General features: G+C 46.3%; 1 protein-coding gene across 1 annotated transcript in view; it reads right to left on the bottom strand.

Moving 5' to 3' along the window:
- Positions 1-21,981, bottom strand: part of RCHY1 (ring finger and CHY zinc finger domain containing 1) — a 92,700-nt gene that overhangs the window by 19,400 nt on the left and 51,319 nt on the right. The window contains exons 5-8 of the mRNA XM_029598378.1: positions 20,984-21,028; positions 13,780-13,838; positions 13,431-13,457; positions 8,890-9,010 (exon numbers count right to left, since the gene is read on the bottom strand). Coding sequence (XP_029454238.1) covers positions 8,890-9,010; positions 13,431-13,457; positions 13,780-13,838; positions 20,984-21,028 — 252 coding nt within the window. The remainder of the gene's footprint in view (positions 1-8,889; positions 9,011-13,430; positions 13,458-13,779; positions 13,839-20,983; positions 21,029-21,981) is intronic.

Raw genomic sequence — 21,981 nt, 5'->3', positions numbered from 1 at the left:
ATTTGCCGGCGTTGGTTCTCAAACCCACTGACAGTCACGGGTTCGGAAAACGGACGCCGGCATAATTGAGCGCCCGTCTTCCGACCCGCAGGCCGATTTTTAATTTTTAATTTTTTTTTTAAATTTTGGGGCCTCCGACTTAATATTGCTATGATATTAAGTCGAAGGGTGTACAGAAAAGCTGTTTTTTCTGCTTTTCTGTACACTTCCCCGGCGCCGGCAGAAATTAACGCCAGCCTTTGGGCAGGCGTTAATTTCTGAAAGTAAAATGTGCGGCTTGGCTGCGCATTTTACTTTCTGTATCGCACGTGAATAACTAATAGGGCCATCAACATGCATTTGCATGTTGCAGGCGCTATTAGTTTCGGGGGGGGGGGGGGGGGTTGGACGTGCGTTTTCGACACATTATTACCCCTTACTGAATACTGTATCAGCCTGTTGGTTAATTACTAAAAATCATACTAGGGGAAAAACAACGGGCAAGTTTTGGAAGAAGAGCCAGAAAGGAGGGACGAGGATTCTGGAAAAATATTGTAAGGCCACAAAAAGAAGCCATGTCAGAGAGGACCTGAGGGGCTAGGCCACTGCAGTATGGGAACTGCTTATGCATTAGGAAAGAAAGGCTTTCACTCACCCACAAAGCTCTGGAAATTTCCGTTCATTTGGCACCAATGTATGGTTACCATGACTCATTTGACTGGTGAACCTGCTTGTCTTCAGAAAATTGCTTTTAATTACACACATCTTAAACAAGCTTTATAGGAGAGGCTCTTAACAGTAAATATAGAAACTGTGAATTCTCCAATGATTCCAAGAAGCTCACAAAAGCAAAATTGCTTACCTTGTAATAGGTGTTATCCCAGGAAAGCAGGATGTAGTCCTCACATATGGGTGACGTCACTGAAGGAGCCCTAGTGTGGGAAAACTTTCTGTCTAAGTTTCTAGAAACTTTTGACTGGCCTTGTGAGGCCACTGAGCATGCCATGATATTCTCTGCCACAGGGGTCTCTCTTCAGTCTCGTATGTAGCAATATGCTTTAGCAAAAATAAAATAATAAAAGTATAAGACCTAACTCCGCGGGGTGGCGGGTGGGTTTCGTGAGGACTACATCCTGCTGTCCTGGGAAAACACCTATTACAAGGTACGCAATTTTGCTTTATCCCAGGATAAGTAGGATGCTAGTCCTCACATATGTGAGATTAGCAAGCTAGAGGCTGAGTCATTGTGTATTGAAGCAACAGTGAAGTATTGTTGGTGAAAATGAGTCAGCCGAAGATCACAGCAGGTTAGTTGTAGAAGGAGTTGGGATTAAACTGGAAACAAGTTCTTTAAGACAGATTGTCCATAGGCTGAATCTTGTCGTCCTTTGTCCAAACAGTAATGAGCTGCAAAAGGTGTGAAGAGAACGTCATGTTCCTGCTTTACATATGTCAGGAATTGGCAATGAACGATAGTGTGCTACTGAGGTTGACATTGCTCTTACTGAATGTGCCTTTACTCGCCCTTGGAGAGGAAGGCCTGCTTTTTCATAGCAAAACTGTGTGCAATCTGCTAACAAGTTGGATAGAGTATGTTTACCCACTGCTTTACCTGGTTTGTTTGGATCATAAGAAAACAATTAATTGAGTGGATTTTCTGTGGACTGCAGTGCGGTTTAAGTAAAAGGCTAGTGCACGCTTACAGTCCAGGATATGTAAGGCACGTTCCCCTTGATGAGAATGAGGCCTTGGAAAGAATGTGGGTAAAACCATGGATTGGTTCAAGTGGAATTCCGTAACTACCTTGGGGAGGAATTTTGGATGTGTACAGAGAACCACTCTGTCATGTAAGAACTTTGTATAGGGCGAGTACGTGACAAGTGCTTGTAACTCACTAACCGTTCTAGCTGATGTAATGGCTATGAGGAAGATAGTCTTCCATGTGAGAAATTTAATATCACAGGAATCTATGGGTTTGAAAGGAGAACGCATGAGTCCTGTTAAAACCAAATTCAGGTCCCATTCCGTTACAGGTGGTCGAATTGGTGGTTTAAACCTCTCATAGGAGTTAAGATGGCGGCACGCACGGAGTCTTAAGTCGGAGCTCTCTTGAATCTCTTGCTATTTCCCCAGGAAGAATGCCTGCAAAGAGAAAGGGGAAAGTACGGACTTACCCGTCCGTGTCGATCCCCTCTACAAGCTCTCAGCCAGAGATAACCGGCTTTATGCACTCAACAGTCCAACATAAGAGAACCGAGGAAGCTGATGTGCGCGACGGCATGGAAGAGCTGCTCGCGCCGGCAGGGGAGGTGTCTCTAAGCCCGGAAGAGAGGCAACTGCCTATGCAGAGAGCTGGTGAGGAGTTAAGGAGTGGGGAACTGGCGGCATTTCAAACCGGTACCACTCCGGAGAGCCCCTTACGGATTCCTGACGGTATTGATCCGGGACCCTCTACATCGAGTCCAGTGGAAGGACAGAGAACTGCGGGACCAACGGAAGCCAGTGAAAGGCTGGAAGGAGGTATGAATGCAGAAAATACCAGCAGGAAGGAGTTACTAGCCATTCCAACACGGCCTGCACAGGTGACGTTAGACCTCTATGGGATTTTATGGCTGGGATGGCCACTGCTATAAATTCTTTGAATGATAAAATGGAACAATCTAATTCACAAAGTTTTCAAAAATCTGCTGATAAACAAAACCAAGTCGATTTCCTGAAAGGAAAAGTTAATGGTTTGGAAGAGAAAGGCAATGAGTTTCAGCAGTATAAGATAGCGGCGATTAAGAATCGTGATGTGTTATCCAGGCGTATGGAATTTCTTGAAAATAAGTCCAGACATTTAAACCTACGTTTGACAAATTTTCCTAGAGTAGTGGGGGAGATTCCCTACACTACTCTAAAGAAATTCTTGCTGGAAAAGCTAGAAATAACTGAAGGAAATTTTCCATCTATTAACTCTTGCTTTTTCCTTCCTTCGTCAAGACGCATGGAAAGTGCCAATAATGTTCCCTTTGCAGGGAATTTGACAGGATTTTTGGAAGATTCTACCTTAGAAGTGATAAACCGGGGAACACTCCTGGTATCTTTTATTACAACTAAGGATATTGGCATGGTGATGAAATCATATTTTAGGAAATATCCAATAAATTTCCACGAAGCAGCAGTGAAAATATTTCCTGATCTGGCTCCAGCCACACAGGCCAGGCGTCATGGTTTTTTAAACCTCAGACAAGAGGCTGTAGGGCTGGGCTTCACAGTTAAAATTTTGTTTCCTTGTAAATGTTTCCTGACAAAGGGTGATGAACGCTTTGTGTTTTTTTACGTCTGATCAGTTAAAAGAATTTATAGATGCCAGGAAAATTAATATCTTAACCCAGTAAGATTGATATGGATTGTTTGTAGTGTGCACCAATATTTGAGTTTATTTGGTTTTTCCTTTTTGTGGAACTTCCTTAAAAGATTTCATATCTCCTCCTTATTAAATATTCTGCTGGGAGTGGGAATTAATTGTTGAAAACTGATATTGAAAAAATGTGTGTAATTACTCCAACTGGGTTATTTTCTTAAAACATTTTTTCTAATAAGAATTATTAGTTAGGAATAAAGGAATATGTTTATGATATTGAGAACCCACTGAATTTCTTTATAAGCAAATATGAATTTGTTTATGTATTGAAAATGAATAAATAAAGAATTAAAAAAAAAACCAAAACAAAAAACCTCTCATAAATCTACTGACGAGAGGTTGTGTTGATATAGGTGCGTCTCCCAGCTTGTTATGGTAAGCTGAGATTGCACTTAAGTGTACCCTTATAGATGAAGTCTGAAGACCAGAGTCTGAAAGATGACATAAATAATCTAATAGAGAAGTTGTGGGGCAGGAGAAAGGATAAATACTCTTTTGCCTACACCACAAAGTAAACCTTTTCCATTTTGAAGAATAGTTCTTTCGTGTGGAAGGTTTGCGTGAAGCTAGAAGTACTTGAGATACATTGGATGAAAGATTGAATGGCTGTAAAATCAAGCTTTCAACATCCATGCTGTCAGGGATAGGGATTGAAGGTTGGGATGGCGCAACCGACCCTGATCCTGAGTTATGAGAGTGGGAGCTACCCCCAGGCGAATTGGATCCCTGACTGAGAGGTCCAGAAGTGTGGGAAACCATACTTGTCGAGGCCAATATGGGGCTATGAGTATCATGGACCCCTTGTCCTGTTGTAACTTCACTAGACTTTTGGTTATGAGCGGTATTGGAGGATACGCGTATAGTAGGCCTGAGTTCCAAGGGCGAGCAAAGGCGTCCTTGGCTAGCTGATTTTTCTGTTTGTGTAAAGAACAGAACTTGTCCCCTTTGTGATTCAGGCACGATGCAAAGAGGTCTATTGTCAGTTGATCCCAACGTTGAAAGATCCTGGTCGCTACTGAGGGATCCAGGGACCATTCGTGTGGTTGGAATAGACGACTGAGTCGATCCGCTAGTACATTTTGAATGCCTGCCAGATAAGTGGCCCGGAGAAACATTGAGTGTGTTAGGGTCCAGGCCCAAATCTGTGCAGCTTCTTGACAAAGGAGATACGAGTCCCGTACCTCCCTGTTTGTTGATGTACCACATGGCTACTGAGTTGTCCGTTTGGATTAGAACAGTCTTGTGTGAAAGGCAGTCCTTGAATGCATGCAGCGCATAACGTGTAGCTCGAAGCTCCAGGAAATTTATTTGAAATGTTGCTTCGAGGTTTGTCCAAGTCCCTTGGGTTTGGAGATTGTCTATGTGAGCTCCCCAACCCAAGGTGGATGCATCTATAGTTAAAGTTAACTGTGGGACTGGTTGCTGAAAAGTTAGGCCTTTGCGCAAGCTGTCCATGTTTGCCCACCAAAGTAGAGATAATCTTAGTTGGTGGGTCACTTGAATTGGATAATGTAGTGGTTGAATGGCTTGGATCCATTGTGATCTTAAAGTCCATTGGGTAACTCTCATGGTGGGCCGTGCCATAGGAGTGACGTGAACTGTGGAGGCCATGTGGCCTAGTAAGGTTAGAAACTGATGAGCTGTCACTTGTTTCTGTGAGTAAATGGATTTTGCCAGGAGGGAAAGCGTCTTTGCCCGATCTTCGGGTAGAAAGGCTCTTGATAGGATAGTGTTCAAGTCTGCACCTATGAATTGAAGTAGGTGAGACGGAGTGAGATGGGATTTTTGATAGTTGATGAGAAAACCCATGGAGTGAAGTAGAAAAATCGTTCGACAGAGAGAAGTGAGAGCTCCTTGCTGAGATTGACTTCTCTTGAGCCAGTCGTCTAGATATGGAAAGACATGGACACTTTGTTTGTGCAAGTGTCCTGCTATTAATGCCAGACATTTTGCGAAGACTCTGGGAGCAGAGGCTAGTCCGAATGGCAGAACTCTGTACTGGAAATGTTGATGGCCCACCATGAAGCGTAGGTACTTGCGATGAGGAGGGTATATTGGAATGTGAGCGTAACCATCTTGAAGATCCAGAGAACAAAGCCAATCTCCTGTTTGAAGAAGTGGAAGAATGGTGCCTAAGGAAACCATCCTGAACTTTTCTTTTTTCAGAAATTTGTTGAGATTTCTGAGGTCTAGGATGGGACGTAGGCCTCCTGTTTTCTTTGGAATGAGGAAATAATGGGAGTAGAATCCTCTGCCCTGCTGAGTCCGGGGCACTAACTGTACAGCCCTGGCTCTCAGGATGGATAATTCTGTTTGTAGATGAATTAGTTGAGATTCTTGCTGTGGAAAGAAACTCGGTGGAGATTCTGGTGGAATTGAGAGGAAATTGAGTTTGTAACCTCGAGAGACTATGGAGAGTACCCATTGGTCTGATGTTATTCTTAGCCAATGTGTGTGAAAATAGGATACTCTTCCTCCTACTGGCAGGTCTGGTCGAGGATTCAGGAGATGGACTTGTTCTCTGGCTTGCATTTCAAAAACCCGCAGCTGGGCCTGTCTGTGGAGGAGGTTGCGGGCGAGCAGTTCTTGGCTGTCTGGCTTGGGAATGCTGTTGTGGCCTAGTTGACCTACCCCTAGAGGCTTCTGGGTAGTATCGCCTTGGCCTGTAGTATGGGCGTCTGGTTTCTCTCCTAGGTTGTCAACGAAGAGGTTGTGTAGAGGGTTCTTGTGGAACCTGTGACAACTGACGTAAGGTCTCTGTATGCTCCTTAAGCTGTTGTACGGCATCTTGGACCTTTTCGCCAAACAAGTTGTCCCCCACACACGGTAAATCAACAAGTTTATCCTGGACCTCAGGCCTGAGGTCCGAGGCCTTAAGCCATGCCCATTTATGAGCGGTGATTCCAGCAGCTGCTGTTCTTGAAGCCATCTCAAAATTGTCATAGGCCGCCCTCACCTCATATTTTCCGGCTTCTAGGCCTTTATGGACTATGGCCTGTGCTGCCTCCTGAAAATGTGTAGGTAAAGAAGTGACAAATTCTTCCATCTGCTTCCAGAGATTTCTCAGATACTGTGTCATATACAGTTGGTAAGAAGAGATTCTGGCATTCAGAATGGCGCCTTGATACACCTTTCTGCCAAGGGAACCCAGAAACCGGTGCTCTTTACCTGGTGAGGTTGATGAGTGTGGGTGGATACGCTTAGATTTTTTCTGGGCAGATTCCACTACCACAGATTGATGTGGTAGCTGTGGTTTTTGGTATCCTGGAGCTGCCTGTACCAAATATGTAGTGTCTACACGCTTGTTTACTGCTGAGACAGAACATGGGTGCTCCAGATCTGGTGTTGGAATAGCCAATACTTGCTTTGGTGGGTCAACAAACTGAAGAACTTCTAAAGTTTGTTGACTTGTATCTTGTTCCGCAGTCAGCTTAAAAGGAATGGTGTCTGCCATGTCCTGTATGAAGGTGGAAAAAGATAAATCTTCTGGTGGGGACTTTTTTCTTTGGTCTGGAGGTGAAGGCTCAGACATGAAGTCCTCAGAAGATGTGTCAGTCTGCTGATCATCCCAAGAGTTATCTGGATCATCTCTATATGGAGATCGTGGGGGAGACCTGAGTGGGTGATGAAGGCCTGAAGGGCCTGGCTGTGGATCATCAGAGGGGATTAATGGAGAAGCATCTTCCAATGTTTTTGGTGGAAGTTTGTCGATGACATCTTGATATCTCTGTAAAAGACACTGAAAAAATGCCAGATCATGGTGTTCAGGATCTTCAGATGGTGGTTGCATCGATGGAATAGTGGTTCGTATCGATGCAGGCGTTGTTAGAAGTGCCTGTAACGGTGTTGAAGACGTCGAAGGTATTGGCATCGAGATCGGCCTCGAAGAGGTCGATGATATTTGTGCATAAATGGATGTTGATGCCGTGATGAATCTTGGTGCAGTTATCAATTCCATGCTTGTCCTCGGTGTCAAGACACCAGCATTGGTAAATTTACTGGCATCGATGCTGTGTGCATCGGCGGGATCGCCGGAGTCGTTTGTTGATTCTTTAAAGCCTATATAACTGCTTGTCTGATGAGGTCAGACAATTCCGGCGTTACAACTGATGGAACCAGAGCAGTTGTAAGCGGTGGCAGAGACTGAGGTGTCAGATCCTGCACAGAGCCCTGTGGAGGATCTGGTATCGATGGTTGTGGCAGAAGAGGCCCAGGTGCCGAAGGAACCGATGTTTCTTGGTTCCGTGGCCGCTTCGCAGTCTATTCTTCCTGGGGAATGGATCCGGACGTCGATGTCGATGTTTCATTTCATGTTGATCGGCAGACTTTGTCGATGCCGTGGACGATGGTGGGGACGGATCATCTCCCGATCCTTCCGGGCGAGGTTTTAAGTAAGATGCGTTTAGTAGCTCCGGCCGGAGACGACTTCCATGACATCGAGGGAGATGGAATAAGTTGTAGGTGGAACAAATGTTCCATTTTTTCTTGCCTAGCTTTCCTTCCTTTCACAGTCATCTCCACGCATTTTGGACAATTATTAACATCATGTTTTTCACCTAGACACATGACACACTCTAGGTGTGGGCTGGTGATAGACATTGTTCTGTTACATACAGGGCATTTTTTGAAGCCCGTAGCCATTTTTAGGTCGACAGCCGTCGAAGAAAGAATGGGAGTTCGTGAGAAAAAAATATATATTTTACTCAAAGAGCAAAATATGAGACCGAGGTACTCATCAGCCGGTGGAAAACCCCGAGAGACTCCGATGAGAGAGAATGTTATAGAAAAATATGTGACTTTTCAGTCAGAAATTGTTGTGAGAGACTCGCAACGGCTCCTGTCCCGCGATGCCTACAGCAGCGCAGAAAAATGAAGACTGAAGAGAGACCCCTGTGGCAGAGAATATCATGGCATGCTGGGCATGCTCAGTGGCCTCACAGGGCCAGTCAAAAGTTTCTAGAAACTTTGACAGAAAGTTTTCCCGCACTAGGGCTCCGTCAGTGACATCACCCATATGTGAGGACTAGCATCCTGCTTGTCCTGGGATAAACACTTTCATATTGTAACATAATAACATAGTAATAACGGCAGAAAAGGACCAAATGGTCTAGCCAGTCTGCCCAGCAAGTTTCATATGGTAGTATCTGCCATGCCGTACAGGTTACACCCATATTTTTCTTAAGGGTAGCAACTGCCGCTCTGTACAGCTATTCCCAAGCCATATGCTAACCCATAGATCTATAAGAAAAGTACTGAGACAAGGCACACCAAGGTAATAAGCCACTACTAATCAGAATGCTATCACTCTGACGAGTCTACTAAACTAATAAGGAAAAATCTGACATCCCAAGGGTCTGGTATACATATCAGAAAAAATGAACTCTGGAGAACTAATCACCATTTCCTATTCATGCACCAGGAGACAACCCCAGCCCAATACCCTAACAGAAAAATCACACAAGAATGAATACAAAGGAACTTTAAATTAATTGCATAACATTTACCTCAACTGTCATGTTCTGATACTCCGTGGGCATAGGGGTCTGTGCCACTTCCTCATCTAACTGTCGCCAGTATCTACTCATGTCCAAGGCAGAGCGCATACATAATGGACACCTATATCCTCTACTCAGAGGAAGAAAATACAACAAAAATGATATTTTCATACAGCACAGACAGGTCATTTCAAAATGTACTAATATATTCCTGAGAAAAACCATCATAACACTACACTGGTTTGTCAAGCATGCTGGTTTGGCAAAAGATAATTTAGGAAAATATTCTAGCAGTAACAAGAAATATAAAGCATGTGAACATTGCTGAGTAGAATGTGACCCTTAAGATAATTCTGCATTTTAACAATCTGGATTTTTGCACCATTGATTTTCTTCCTATTTTTCTTTCCTCCAGTGTAAAGTCTGTGCATATGAATTTTGCCAAACAAAAGACAGATGGGAGTAAAAAGCTGTATTTCACAAAACATGAGCTCAACTATGATTGCAAACAGGAATATTCTGCCATCCACACGAAGGCAATATTGCCTATCAGCATATACAAGGAAATGTTTCCATTTAAACCTTTTTTTCCCCAACTTAAATGTTAATGAATCAGGAAACAGCAACAATAAAAACACATACAAAGAGGATAACTTAATCCCAATAACACTCCAGGGTACAATTTTCCTGAAATAACCAATCCTGTTGTCTCCAACCACAAAAATTCCCCAGCCCCCACATACCAAACCAAACAGGTCAATCCAGTAACGAGTGGTAGGAAGAGCTGCGTTAGTGCCCGGCGCACCCGTGGTTGCCGCATGCACAGTCCAGCTCACCTATCGCTCAATCCTGTATGTAAATAGCTTGCAAATGCAAGCTGCGTCTAAGAAGCGTCCGTGAAGCGTTAGGCCCGTGCAACCCATTTTACTGTATAGAGCGCTATACAGCGCCTATACAGTATCCTGGGTGCGTGGGCCTAATGCTTCACGGACATGCTGGTATCTGTCATTTCAAATGTCATTTCAAATGACATTTGAAATGACAGGTACCAGGAGGTGGACGGTTCTCCGATGCTCGGGATTGTCAGCCCTCTCTCCCCTCCTCCTGAAGCAAGGCACGAAAAGCAGCCTTGCTCCGGGAGGAGGGGAGAGAGGACTGGCAGTGTAAAGCGACGAAGCGACTTACTATTTTTGCAGCCCCCTCCGGAGACGGACATCTGCGAAGACGTCCGCGGCTCCCCTGCCTCCAGCTGCCCGCGAAGATGGACGCACGGGCAAATGCGGCCCCTGTGCGAGCAATTGGGCCGCTCAAGACGTGACGTCACATGCCATGACGCCAAACGTCGTGACATCACGCCTTGAGCGGCCCAATTGCATGCACAGGGGCCGCTTTCGCCCATGCAGGCGTCCATCTTCGCGGGTAGCTGGAGGCAGGGGAGCCGCGGTCGTCCTCGCCGATGTCCGTCTCCGGAGGGGGGCTGCAAAAAAAGTAAGTTGCTTCGTCGCTTTACACTGCCAGTCCTCTCTCCCCTCCTCCCGGAGCAAGGCTGCTTTTCGCGCCTTGCTTCGGGAGGAGGGGAGAGAGGACTGGCAATCCCGAGCGTAGGATTGCCCGTCCTCTCTCCCCTCTCTCTCTTGCAACTTTTTTTTTCGCTTTTTTTTTTTTTTTTTCGCTTTTTCGCATTTGTTGCTTCAGGAGGAGGGGAGAGGACTGGGGCTGCCCCGGAGACCAGAACCCATGGACGCGGCCAGGGCAGGTGAGCAGGGGCTGGGGGAAAGTTTACCACCTACCCTTAACCCCTGCCTCTAACGCAGGGGTAAGGGTAGGCGGTAAGTTAGCAGGTTAAACGCGCGGCAAAACGGCAGGGTAAAAAAGCGATAGTCGGGGCGCGCGTTACTGGATGGTAGGGAATAGCTAATTCGATCGTTTACATGTAATATACATGCCGCGTGCAGAAGGGGTTACCCGGGGATTTAAGGACGCGGTAAGAGTAGGTTAAAGGGGATTGTGGATCGCAGGAAGGGCTAACGCGGCCGGAAAGTGAGTAGAAAGCGGGTTAGGAGCGGGGTAAACGCAGCCGCACTTTACTGGATTGACCTGCGAGCTAAGAGAAAGGAAAAAGAAAAACAGAAAAGACCTGTAGCTATATCCAGATTTTACCCAGAGTCAAACAGCACAGAAAAGGTTCACAAACAGCAATAAAATTTGCAACACAATAATTCTTAATTGCTGTCAACTTACTTAGGTAATATGGCCTCCGAATACATTGATACTATGAAATCATACTAGGCAAAAATTCATTCTTCCAACCAGACGCAATTTCAAGTCTATTTAAACCTTTTATGGAGTTAAGTGGAAAGGCCTTAAACTATACTGTTTACAACATCTTTGTATGGCTGTCTCTCAGGTCTGTAGTCAAAGCCAGCTGCTCTTCTTGTTGGTGGTAGCTGTAAATAGCTAATCAACTGACCTTCTCAGGGGGCAAGACAATATGGCACCCAGAGCCTGTCACATCCATCTGTAGGGTAAACGCCAGTGACCCTAAACAGGATGTGCATCGTGAATTTGAGGCCTACTAATATGCACACAGACTGAGTAAAAAGTACAGGCCCTAAAGCAATACAAACATACAGGCCGATTCAGTAAAGTCCACGTGAGAGCAGGCGAATGCCTGCTCTCCCGGCGCGCGCACAGGCCACTCACCTGTGCACATGATACAGTATTCAAATGAGGCCCAGAGGTAGAAACGGGCAAAAGGAGGCGCTAGGGACACTAGTGCGTCCCTAGCGCTTCCTTTTTGGACAGGAGCGGCGGCTGTCAGCGGGTTTGACATCCAACGCTCAATTTTGCCGGCGTCGGTTCTCGAGCCCGCTGACAGTCATGGGCTCGGAAACCGGACGCCGGCAAAATTGAGCATCCAGTTTTCGACCCGACAGCCGCCGGCCGACTTCAAATTTTTTTTTCTTTTTTTTAACTTTTTTTTTTTTACTCTTCGGGACCTCGGACTTAATATCGCCATGATATTAAGTCGGAGGGTGCACAGAAAAGCAGTTTTTACTGCTTTTCTGTGCACTTTCCTGGTGCCGGAAGAAATTAGCGCCTACCTTTGGGTAAGCACTAATTTCTGAAAGTAAAATGTGCGGCTTGGCTGCACATTTTACTTTCTGAATCGCGCGCGAATACCTAATAGGGCCATCAACATGCATTTGCATGTTGAGGGTGCTATTAGGTTCGGCGGGTTGGACGCGCGTTTTCCGCCCCTTACTGAATAAGGGGTAAGGGAAAACGCACGCCCAATGACAGGTTAACAGTGCGCTCCATCGGAGCGTACTGTACTGTATCGGCCTGATAGTGTTTGCAGCCATCTGATGATTTTAGTAACTTTATATGAAACTGTTTTTCACACAGAGGAGAAAAGACTTTTTTTTTTTTTTTATATCAGAGAGTTGTCATCACTTTCCAATGTGAGAAGAAAACCTTGGACACCAACATGTCCTTGGTAAAAAGTTTGTATCCAGCTATAAAATGGGTATTGTTCTAGCAACTGTTTTGTTTACAGACTCTCTGAACTGTATTAACCCGTATGGAATATTCCTATGTATAGGGATTTAGATTACAACATTTGCATCCCCCAAATCCTGAGTCTATGGGAGGTGGTGACATCTAATCAAGATCAATATTGGACCTTATGGAACTGAATATTCAATGTTTGACACAGAGAAAAGGGACTCTGTGTCAAAAATTAACTGAATGGACATTATCTAAAAGAGACTTTGCTAAGGGCTTTTCCATGGATTTTCCAAGCTCTGCCAAGAGAGCTTTGTTATCAGAACTAATTGCTGTAAACCTGCAAGCTACTCAGCACAGTTGCTCCGTAATATGAAAGCAACTGTTTTGCCAATTATGCCCTTGAAAGACTTTTGGCCAATTAATATATCTTAGCCGTTTTTTTTTCTGTCTTCATATCTTACAGACACATCTGTGAGACTTTTTGGGTTTTATCTGCAATCCACCAAAAGGAGTTTCACTGGATTACCCCGTTGTGTTGAGACAGTGTCCTACTGCAGGAGTGACCCTGGTCTTGTTCAGTACCTTGGAGGGTGAGAACACTGGCTTAATTACCTTTCAGCTGGACTAATTAGTTGGCATTGCATAATTCCTGAGTGCAAAATTGAGCTTAGAGATAAAGTTTAAATTCTGCTTATCTTTCATGACAGTGCTTGCACTGTAAAACTGTAACCAAAACCAATGAAAGAAAAGAAATATCTGTACCATTTTAAACCTTGTTTTACCAAATGCTGCTAATCAATTGACTACCTCGCAAAAGTGTCTGTAGGTACTCCCTAAAACTAATGAATTCATATCACAAGATTATTGGTTAAATCTGAAAATCTACTGTAAGGTTATCCACACCAGGTACTCCTATACATCTAATTCTCATCAAATACAAAAGGCCTAATCTATGATATTGTGCGTCAATTTCTACAACTCTTATAATTAGGGCCAATTCAAAAACGCTTACAATAAAAGTTCAAATGCATGTTACTCACTCTTTTAACATATCCTCATAGCAATTCCTAAAAAAAACACACAGAATGTTAGCAGTTTCCAACTTTAACTTAAAAAGGAATTCTACACTTAAAAAAAACAAGTTACCATAGCCGAACAATATCATCTACTATTCAAACACCATAATATCCATTTCAAGAAACAAACTGATTTCGTTATGATTTGATTGCTAGTAGCTGGGATAATCAATCTTGGTAATATTTACCAAATTTTTCCTGCAGTCTTTTCCATGTTATATCACGAACAGTTTCACCACTGCAGACCTGCAGGTTATTACGGAGTGGCTGCTGGAATTTCTCTCAACAATTGTTGCCCCAAAGCTCCCCTTACCTATGCAGAAGATGTCCACATGGGAGAACATGAGCTCCAATCCGTGAAGTATGAATATCCTGGGATTCAGAAACAAACAAAATCACTAATTATTTTCATTTTCAATTTTAAAAACCATACAACTGATTCTCAAGCCTGGCTTCTATTCAGCCAGGGCTAGGAATGCTGCATAGGTAGTACTTAAAGCCTCTGAGGGAGCAAATCTCAGTAACTGCACAACTGTGAAACCAAGTATACTCAGGATGTACGTAGAGCAAGTTCCAGAAGAAGCCAGAGTTTTGTCACCCCTGGGACTGCTGCTGTGATGGCTAGTATAGATGCACAGGGGTATTATATATTGAGGAAAAAAAATGACACAGATAGGTGTGGAGGCAGCCTCATTGTACTACAGACTACTACAAGCTGATTCTGATTAAGGACAATATCTGAATTCAAGAAAGCAAGGGATAAACACAAAGAATCTCCAAGGGACAGGTAGGGATAGGAAAATTGGTTCTTACCTGCTAATTTTCGTTCCTGTAATACCACAGATCAGACCAGACAAGTGGGTTTTATTCATCCCTACCAGCAAATGGAGGGAGAGAACAAAACTTTGGGCACCGCCATATATCCAAGAATGCCACCTGCAGACCCTCAGTATTGACCTGCACCCAAGCCAAGGTAACAACTGGGCAAACTAAGCCCCTGGGATGGATACCCGTGAACTGGATAGCTAAATAAACATTGAAACTCTAGAACATGTCAACAATCCCAATAGAACTTTGAAAGCCTTTCTTTGTATGAGCCCGAAGGCCCAGCAGCAGAACAAGCAGTCTTTCGGCACAGATCCCAAGGGTGGGCCTCTGGACTGATCTGTGGTATTTACAGGAACAAAAATTAGCAGGTAAGAACCAATTTTCCTTTCCTGAACATACCCAAATCATTCCAGACAAGTGGGATGTACCAAAGCCCCCCAATACCGGGCGGGAACCCGAAAGACCCGCTCTCAGAATACTCTCACCAAAAGGAGTTGCCTCTGGGTCGCGCACATCCAAACGGTAATGCTTAGTGAAAGTATGACGCGATGACCAACCGCGGCCTTACATATCTCCTGAGGAGACACCAGTTGACACTCTGCCTAAATGCCGCCTGAGCACGAGAAGAATGGGCCTTAAGCCCCACCGGCACAACACGGCCCTTGGAAACATAGGCAGCGGAAATAGTCTCTTTCAAGCAGCGAGCTAAGGAGGCCTTAGACGCTTTTTCTCACTTTTTTGTTCCCCCAAAGATCACAAATAAATGATCGGAGTGACGGAAGGAGTTGATGACCTTCCAGTAACGCAATAAGGCGTGCCGCACATCCAAAAGATGGAGATCCCTGTCCAGAGAAGGATCCTGAGCCCAGTCCGGGAAACCTGGTAACTCCACAGTCTGGTTCACATGAAAGGCAGGAACTAAGGCACCATTCGTAAAGAAACCTTGTTGGGCGAGATCTGGAGAAATGGATCACGGCAAGAAAGAGTGAGCCTGCAACTCTGAAATCCTCTTAGCTGAACAAATGCTACCAAAAAGACAGTCTTCAAGGTAATGACTTTTAAAGATGCTCGACCCAGCCGTTCAAAAGGATCCTCCCAGAGGGCCTGCAACACCAAATTGAGACTCCATTCCGGACACACGTTGCAAAGAAGTGGACAGAGATAACTCCCCTCAGGAAACGCACAACATCCGGATAGGAAGCCAAAGCCTTGCCCTGTACCTCCCCCCTGAGACACCCCAAGGCCAAAACCTGGACCGTAAGCAAACTATGAGCCAATCCTTTGGACAAGCCCTGCTGCAAAAAGAACAAAATGTGCGGCACAGAAACCAGAGGATCCAACCCCTGTTGCCCACACCAGGTCTCAAACACTTTCCATACTCTGGAATAGGCCAGGGAGGTAGCCGGATGCCTAGCCTGAAGAAGGGTAGCAATCACTGGTTCTGAATACCCCTTCAAACATAATCGCTGCCTCTCAAAAGCCAGGCCGCAAGTCAGAAGTGATCCGTCCAATCCGAAAATATAGCAGTCCCTGCAAGTGGGCTAGACGTAGGGGCTCGTCCACCGCCAGATGAACCAGATCTGTGAACCATGGGCGCCTTGGCCACTCCGGCGCAACTAGCACCACGGAACCTGGATGAGCCTCTATTCTCCTGAGTACCTGCGCTATGAGGGGCCACGGAGGGAAAACATACAGAAGGATTCTGGATGGCCACGAACAATTGAGAGCATTGAGGCCCACCGCCCCAGACTCCCTCCGGTGGCTGAAGAATCTCTCTGTCTTGGCGTTGACTCATCGCCATGAGGTCCAGTTGAGGAGTCCCCCAATGGGCACAGAGGAGAGCCCAGGCTTTCATGGACAATATCCACTTCCCTGGATCCAATTGCTGACGGCTGAGATAGTCTGCTTGGATATTGTTTACTCTTGCATCGTGAGAAGCAGCGATCCCCTGGATATGGAGCTCTGCCCACACGAACAATAGCTGAGCCTCCAGAGCCATGGCTGGACTCTTGGTTCCCCCCTGGCGATTGATGTAGGCCACCGTCGTTGCGTTGTCCAAGAACACTCTTACCATGTGATCGCGAGGGCCATGCGTACCGGCCTTGTCTCCAACCGATTGATAGACCATGACTGTTCTGACGCCGACCAGAGACCCTGCGCTGACTTGCCCAGGCACACCGCACCCCAGCCCCGAAGACTGGCATCTGTAGTAACCACCACCCAATCTGGGTCTTCGAGGGGCATCCACTTCTCCAGATTGCTCCTTGTCATCCACCAGGCCAGACTGGATCTGGCCTCCACGGGCAGAGGCAGAAAATACTGCTCTGATAGGGGCTCCAGTGGGAGAACAATGCTCTCTGTAGGAGACACGTATGAGCAAACGCCCAAGGTAACAGCTCCAAAGTTGATGCCATCGATCCCAGGACCTGTAAATAATACCAGACTTTGGGGACCAGCAGTCGAAGCAAGCAAGCTATCTGAGCTTGAATCTTGACTACCCTGTTGGAAGTGAGAAACACTGCCCTGCGGCATGTCAAATCGGGGGCCCAAGTACTCCAGGGACTGGGAAGGCACAAGGTGACTCTTTGGTAGATTGATGATCCAGCCCAACAATCCCAGGAGAGATCTCACCCGGAGTACTGACTGAGCACACTGCTCCTGTGACTTTGCTCTGATCAGCCAGTCATCCAGATGGTGGTGGTGGCGACAGCCCTGAGACAGGAGGGGGTCTTGGTGCACCCCTCCTGTCTCAGGGCTGTCGCCACCACCACCATCACCTTCGTGCTGGCCCAGCACTTTGAACCTTAGAAACTTCTGGTGGTCCTGTCGAATGGGGATGTGCAGATAGGCCTCGGTGAGATCCAGGGACGCCAAAAATTCTCCTTTTCTGACCGCCGCAATCACGGTACGTAACGTCTCCATCTGGAATCATGGTACTATCAAACTCCGGTTGACCTTTTTGAGACCCAAGATGGGACGAAAGGTGCCCTCTTTCTTGGGGACCATGAAATAAATGGAGTACCTTCCTCACCCCTGTTTGGAAACCGGGACCGGGACTACTGCTTCCAGGGTCTCCTGTACTGCCGCCCACTTGCTTTGGGAAAAGACAGCGCGACTCCAGAAAAACGACCGGAGAGGAAGAGAAAACTCTAAGGGGTAACCTTCCCTGACAACTTCCAGCACCCACTGGTCTGAGGTTATCTTGGTCCACTCCTCGTAAAAATGGATCAGCCTGCCTCCGATTGCCAAAGATGAGGAGTGGACCTGCCTGATTTCATTGGGAGGATTTAACTCTGCCCGCTCCCTGAGCAGGTCCATCTCTCGCAGATCTTCCGGAGCCCTGAAAGGACTGTTGTCTACTCGATAACTGCCTCGTCGCTGAGGACCCAGCCGATCTGCCAGGACAGAATTGCCGCGACTCACGAAAACAGGGTCGAGAGGAGAAAGACATCCATGTCGACTTCCTATCTTCTGGCAGCCTGTTGCCTTTGGTCTCCCCCAAGGATTTCATAAGCTGGTCGAGGTCCTCACTGAACAGCAGTTTATCCTTAAAGGGAAGGTTATACAGCTGCGACTTAGACGAAAGGTCCGCTGACCAGTTCTGCAGCCACAACAGCCGTCTCACTGCCACCACCAAGACCATGCCACGAGCTGTGGCCCGAACGAGGTCAAATAAGGCATCAGCCACATAAGCGACCCCCGCCTCAAGACGGGCCACCTGGACCTGGGACAGTGTCCTAGTGGCAAATTGTTCCTGCGGCCTCTGGATCCAACACAAACAGGCTTGCTGCATCAGGCTAGCACAGACCACCGCTCGGAGCCCCAGGACCAAAACCTCAAAAGCCCACTTGAGTTGCACCTCCAATTTTTGATACTGAACGTCCTTCAGAGCGGTGGTGCCGAAGACCGGAATTGTGGTCTTCTAGGTGACTGCCAAAACTGTGGCGTCCACCTTCGGGACCTCGAGGGAATCCAAATGTTCCTGCAACAAGGGATAAAGCTTCGACATCGCTCTTCCCACTTTCAAGCCGGAGTCTGGGGACTCCCACTCACAGCTGATCAGCTTCTGGATCTTCTTAGGCATGGGGAAAGTGCTGGAGGGTCTCCATAGTCCATACAACACCAAATTAACCCCTTCATTATCTGAATCCTCCAGGGAGAGCTTAACCCCCAGTTCCTCCAACACCTGGGGGATAAGCAGGCGCAGCTCCTCCCTCTTGAACAGGTGGATTACCCGCGGGTCATCACTGTCCCCTTCTGAGCCCTCAAAGGCGACCTGATCTTAGGTTCCTCCAGGTCCTGGGGGTGCCCCCCATCCGGGTCCGCATCCAGATCTCCTGCTGGAGATAAACCCCTTCACCCTGACTGAGGGTCATCTGAATCCTCAGAGCCTGAGACCAGCTGCACCGGGCGGGCCCCCTGAGACTGGCCCACAAGCCTGCAGAACTCTTAGGGAGCCTCCTTGCCCTCTTAGCGAAGTCCGCAGGGCTATCCTTAAATCGCTGCTTTCCCGCCTCCTGAGTTAGGAAGGCCTCGTTAAGCAAGAGGACAAACTCGGGCGGAAACCCTCCTGGGTCCCCAGAGGCCCCTTCTGGACTGCTGGGGCCCGAACCCTTCAGGGTCTCTGCCTGAGACTGCACTGCGGGTGAAAGAGGGGGGAATCCCCGGAGCCCCGGGAAAGAACCCCTTTATCTAGATCCCCTTACATGGGGAAGAACCACTACCCTGCGGACCCCCCGATGCTGCTGCGGACCGTGAGGCTCTCCGAGATTTAGAATGCTGGGAAGAAGCCTCCCTGCTGCACAAACCGTGCAGAGGAAAAGGGAATTAAGGGAGGTGGATCACACTCCGCATGCCCAGCAGCCTCCACAAGTGGCCTGTCTGTCATCGGGCCTAAAAAAAAGGCATGGCCTGCCAAAAATCGTGGGGGAGGGGCGCACCACGCGGCCGGCTCAGACATAAGGCCGCACTGCTGCGTAAAAATCCCGAGAGGGCAAAAGTGCCACCGCAGGACAAATGCGCGCGTGATCGCCCCGGCACAAAAACAAGGAGGCAGCACTCCCCCGGCGGGGGCTCCCTCCTAGCACAACCGATGCTGATTTTCCCCTCCCTGCACGGCCCTATGCCTCCAGGGTCAACTCTCAGCGATTCCGCCGAGCAGGCCGCCTAGACACTAAGCCTGAACTGCCGATGCTGCTGAGCCTCTCAAAACTTAAACTTTTTTTTTTTTTAAAGACACACAGCAAAATAATAAGCACAGGCAAAGGCAAGACAGTTAAACAGGGGGATACTTCCCTGAATCCCAACTGGTAGGCAGAGGGGGCTTCGGGCTCCACTGAGGGAACCAGTCCCCTGGCTGTCAGTGGTCCTGGGGTCACGGGCTAAAACCTAGCAGGGGTATCCAACCCCCCCATTCACCAGGCTGAACCTGAAGGATGGCCCTCCACAGGAACCTGGCACCTCGGGGAGCAGAAGTCCTCCAAAAATCCTAATCAGTCAAGACTGCAGGTTTAGCATCTCTACCATCTGCTGGAGGGAGAGAAATACTGAGGGACTGCAGGTGGCACTCTCGGATATATGGCAGTGCCCACAGTTTTGTTCTCTACCTCCATCTGCTGGTAGGGATGAATAAAACCCCACTTGTCTAGACTGATTTGGGTATGTTCAGGAATATAAAGCTGAATAGTTGGTGCAGATGGGCAGACTAGATAGGCCACGTGGTCTTTTTCTGCCATCATGTTTCTATGTTTCTAAGTTGGAAATCTAAAGGAGCAAGAATAAACTGCTGAGCCAAAAAAAAAAAAAAAGCAAATATATACAAGATTGTTTGAAGGTGGGCCCTGAGGAGACGACAATGACTCATGGTTTCTGTTATCGCTGTCGGAGCATTCCTTCCATTTGAATAACTTAGTTTGAAAGGTCGGCGTCATACAGAGATCGGAAACTGTTTTTGAGACTTTGTTTTCACTGCACGTGGCAGCCTACTCTGCCCTGGATAACTCTCCACAGGGCGCCCTTCACATAATACCAGCGTTTTCCCTTACACGGTGTAATGAAAAACGTTTACCAAAGGCAACAGAGACAGTGTATTTCTCATAATCAAAAGCCTTTATTTCTTATGCACATAAGGAAGTCAGCTCCTAATATTCCATGACTCTTTACTGAGGGCCCAAAACTACAGAGAGATACACTATTTCTTCTGCTATCTAAACGTGGGACAGTTTCAGAGAGGGCCTCAAACAATCCAAGCAATGCCTCCTGGAATTTCACTAAACCGATGCCTACCATAAATTTTATTATCACAACGGACACACAGATTGGTTTATGTATTGGAAACCTTCTCACATTACTATAAGTTTATTTTCTGGGCCTCTGTCCCTCCCAATGCAGCCCATGTGGTGAAACACAGTCCAGCCCGTGTCAGGGGACCGAAACCTTCTTCCAAACACTCTTGAATAAAAGGTGGAAATGCTTAATTTGTTTTCTTCGCTTCATTTTTTCAATTAATCCAGTATAAGGATCTGTGAACTTTTAGCGCTATACTATCCCTAATTGCGGTTTCCACCATTTGTGTATACCGCTCATCATCTCCACTCTCTATTTGCTGTTGGAATAAAACTAATTCCATATGTAACTATTTTTCTGCAAATACTTTCAAATGTTTTGGGGGTTTGTTTTTTTTTACTTACCTCTAAACATATTGGGCAGTTCTGCCTTGAAACATTTTCAATGCACTAAATAAAAAAGAGAGAAAAAGACAATTATGAAACAAAAGTGAAAAATACAATAGAAAATGTCAGAATAATGCAACTGATATATAGTCACATGTGCAGGACCAGTTAATAAAGCTAAATGCTCGCTTTCTGATCAAATACAATTATAGTTCTAGATACATTTTTAAAACTTGACTGATATAAAATACTATTTATTATTGGATAAGGGAGGACCTGAAAGGTCTGGCCCTTATTAATAAGTATTCAGAACACAAAGAGATTCTAACAAGCTGAAATTATTTTGCCCGAATGCATATAAAATAAAAGAGCATAACCAACATGATAGCAAAACAACTCCAACCTAACCAAATTCATTTCACAAAATGTGGTTTGTTTTTTGTAAACATTTGTCTCTGTTCACTTGGTTTCTTCTACCCTTTTCTCACAGCATTTTATTGCTTCCTTGGTGCCTTTTTACAATCTTATATTTCATATTTCTCTTTTTCTGAAGCCTCTTTACCCCACTATTTTGTTTTTTATTCTTTTCAGTTAGCCTCTATTTTTCTCCACAGTTTCCTCACACTCGTGTTCTATTCCCTTTCTCGGCTTTTTTTTTTTTAAACTCCTTGTCTCCCCTCCCCCATCAGCTCAAAGAAGCAGGAATGGCACAGTGGAGGAAAATGCATGCTCAGCCACTACTACCTGTTGCTGGACCACATGAAGGTTGATAGATGGTAGATCCCCGTACTGAGTCACTGCTGCCTTTGCTGAGCTGTATAACCTCCTGCCTGCTTCATACCCCACACCTGATGTCAGTGCTCTGAAATCGGTATTTATCTGTGTCAATGGCATACTGGAGAAGAGGATGGCATGCAATGGAGGGGAGCGAGAGGGAAAATGTCTGAATGTTGGCCAGTATCATTTGCAGAATACAAACATATATATGGAACCAATAATCAAAGTAGATAGGGCAA

This window comes from Rhinatrema bivittatum, chromosome 1 (assembly GCF_901001135.1).
Source record: "Rhinatrema bivittatum chromosome 1, aRhiBiv1.1, whole genome shotgun sequence".
Classification (NCBI taxonomy): Eukaryota; Metazoa; Chordata; class Amphibia; order Gymnophiona; family Rhinatrematidae; genus Rhinatrema; species Rhinatrema bivittatum.
Note: the sequence above shows the minus strand (reverse complement) of the source record. Positions and strands in the feature narration are given on the sequence as shown.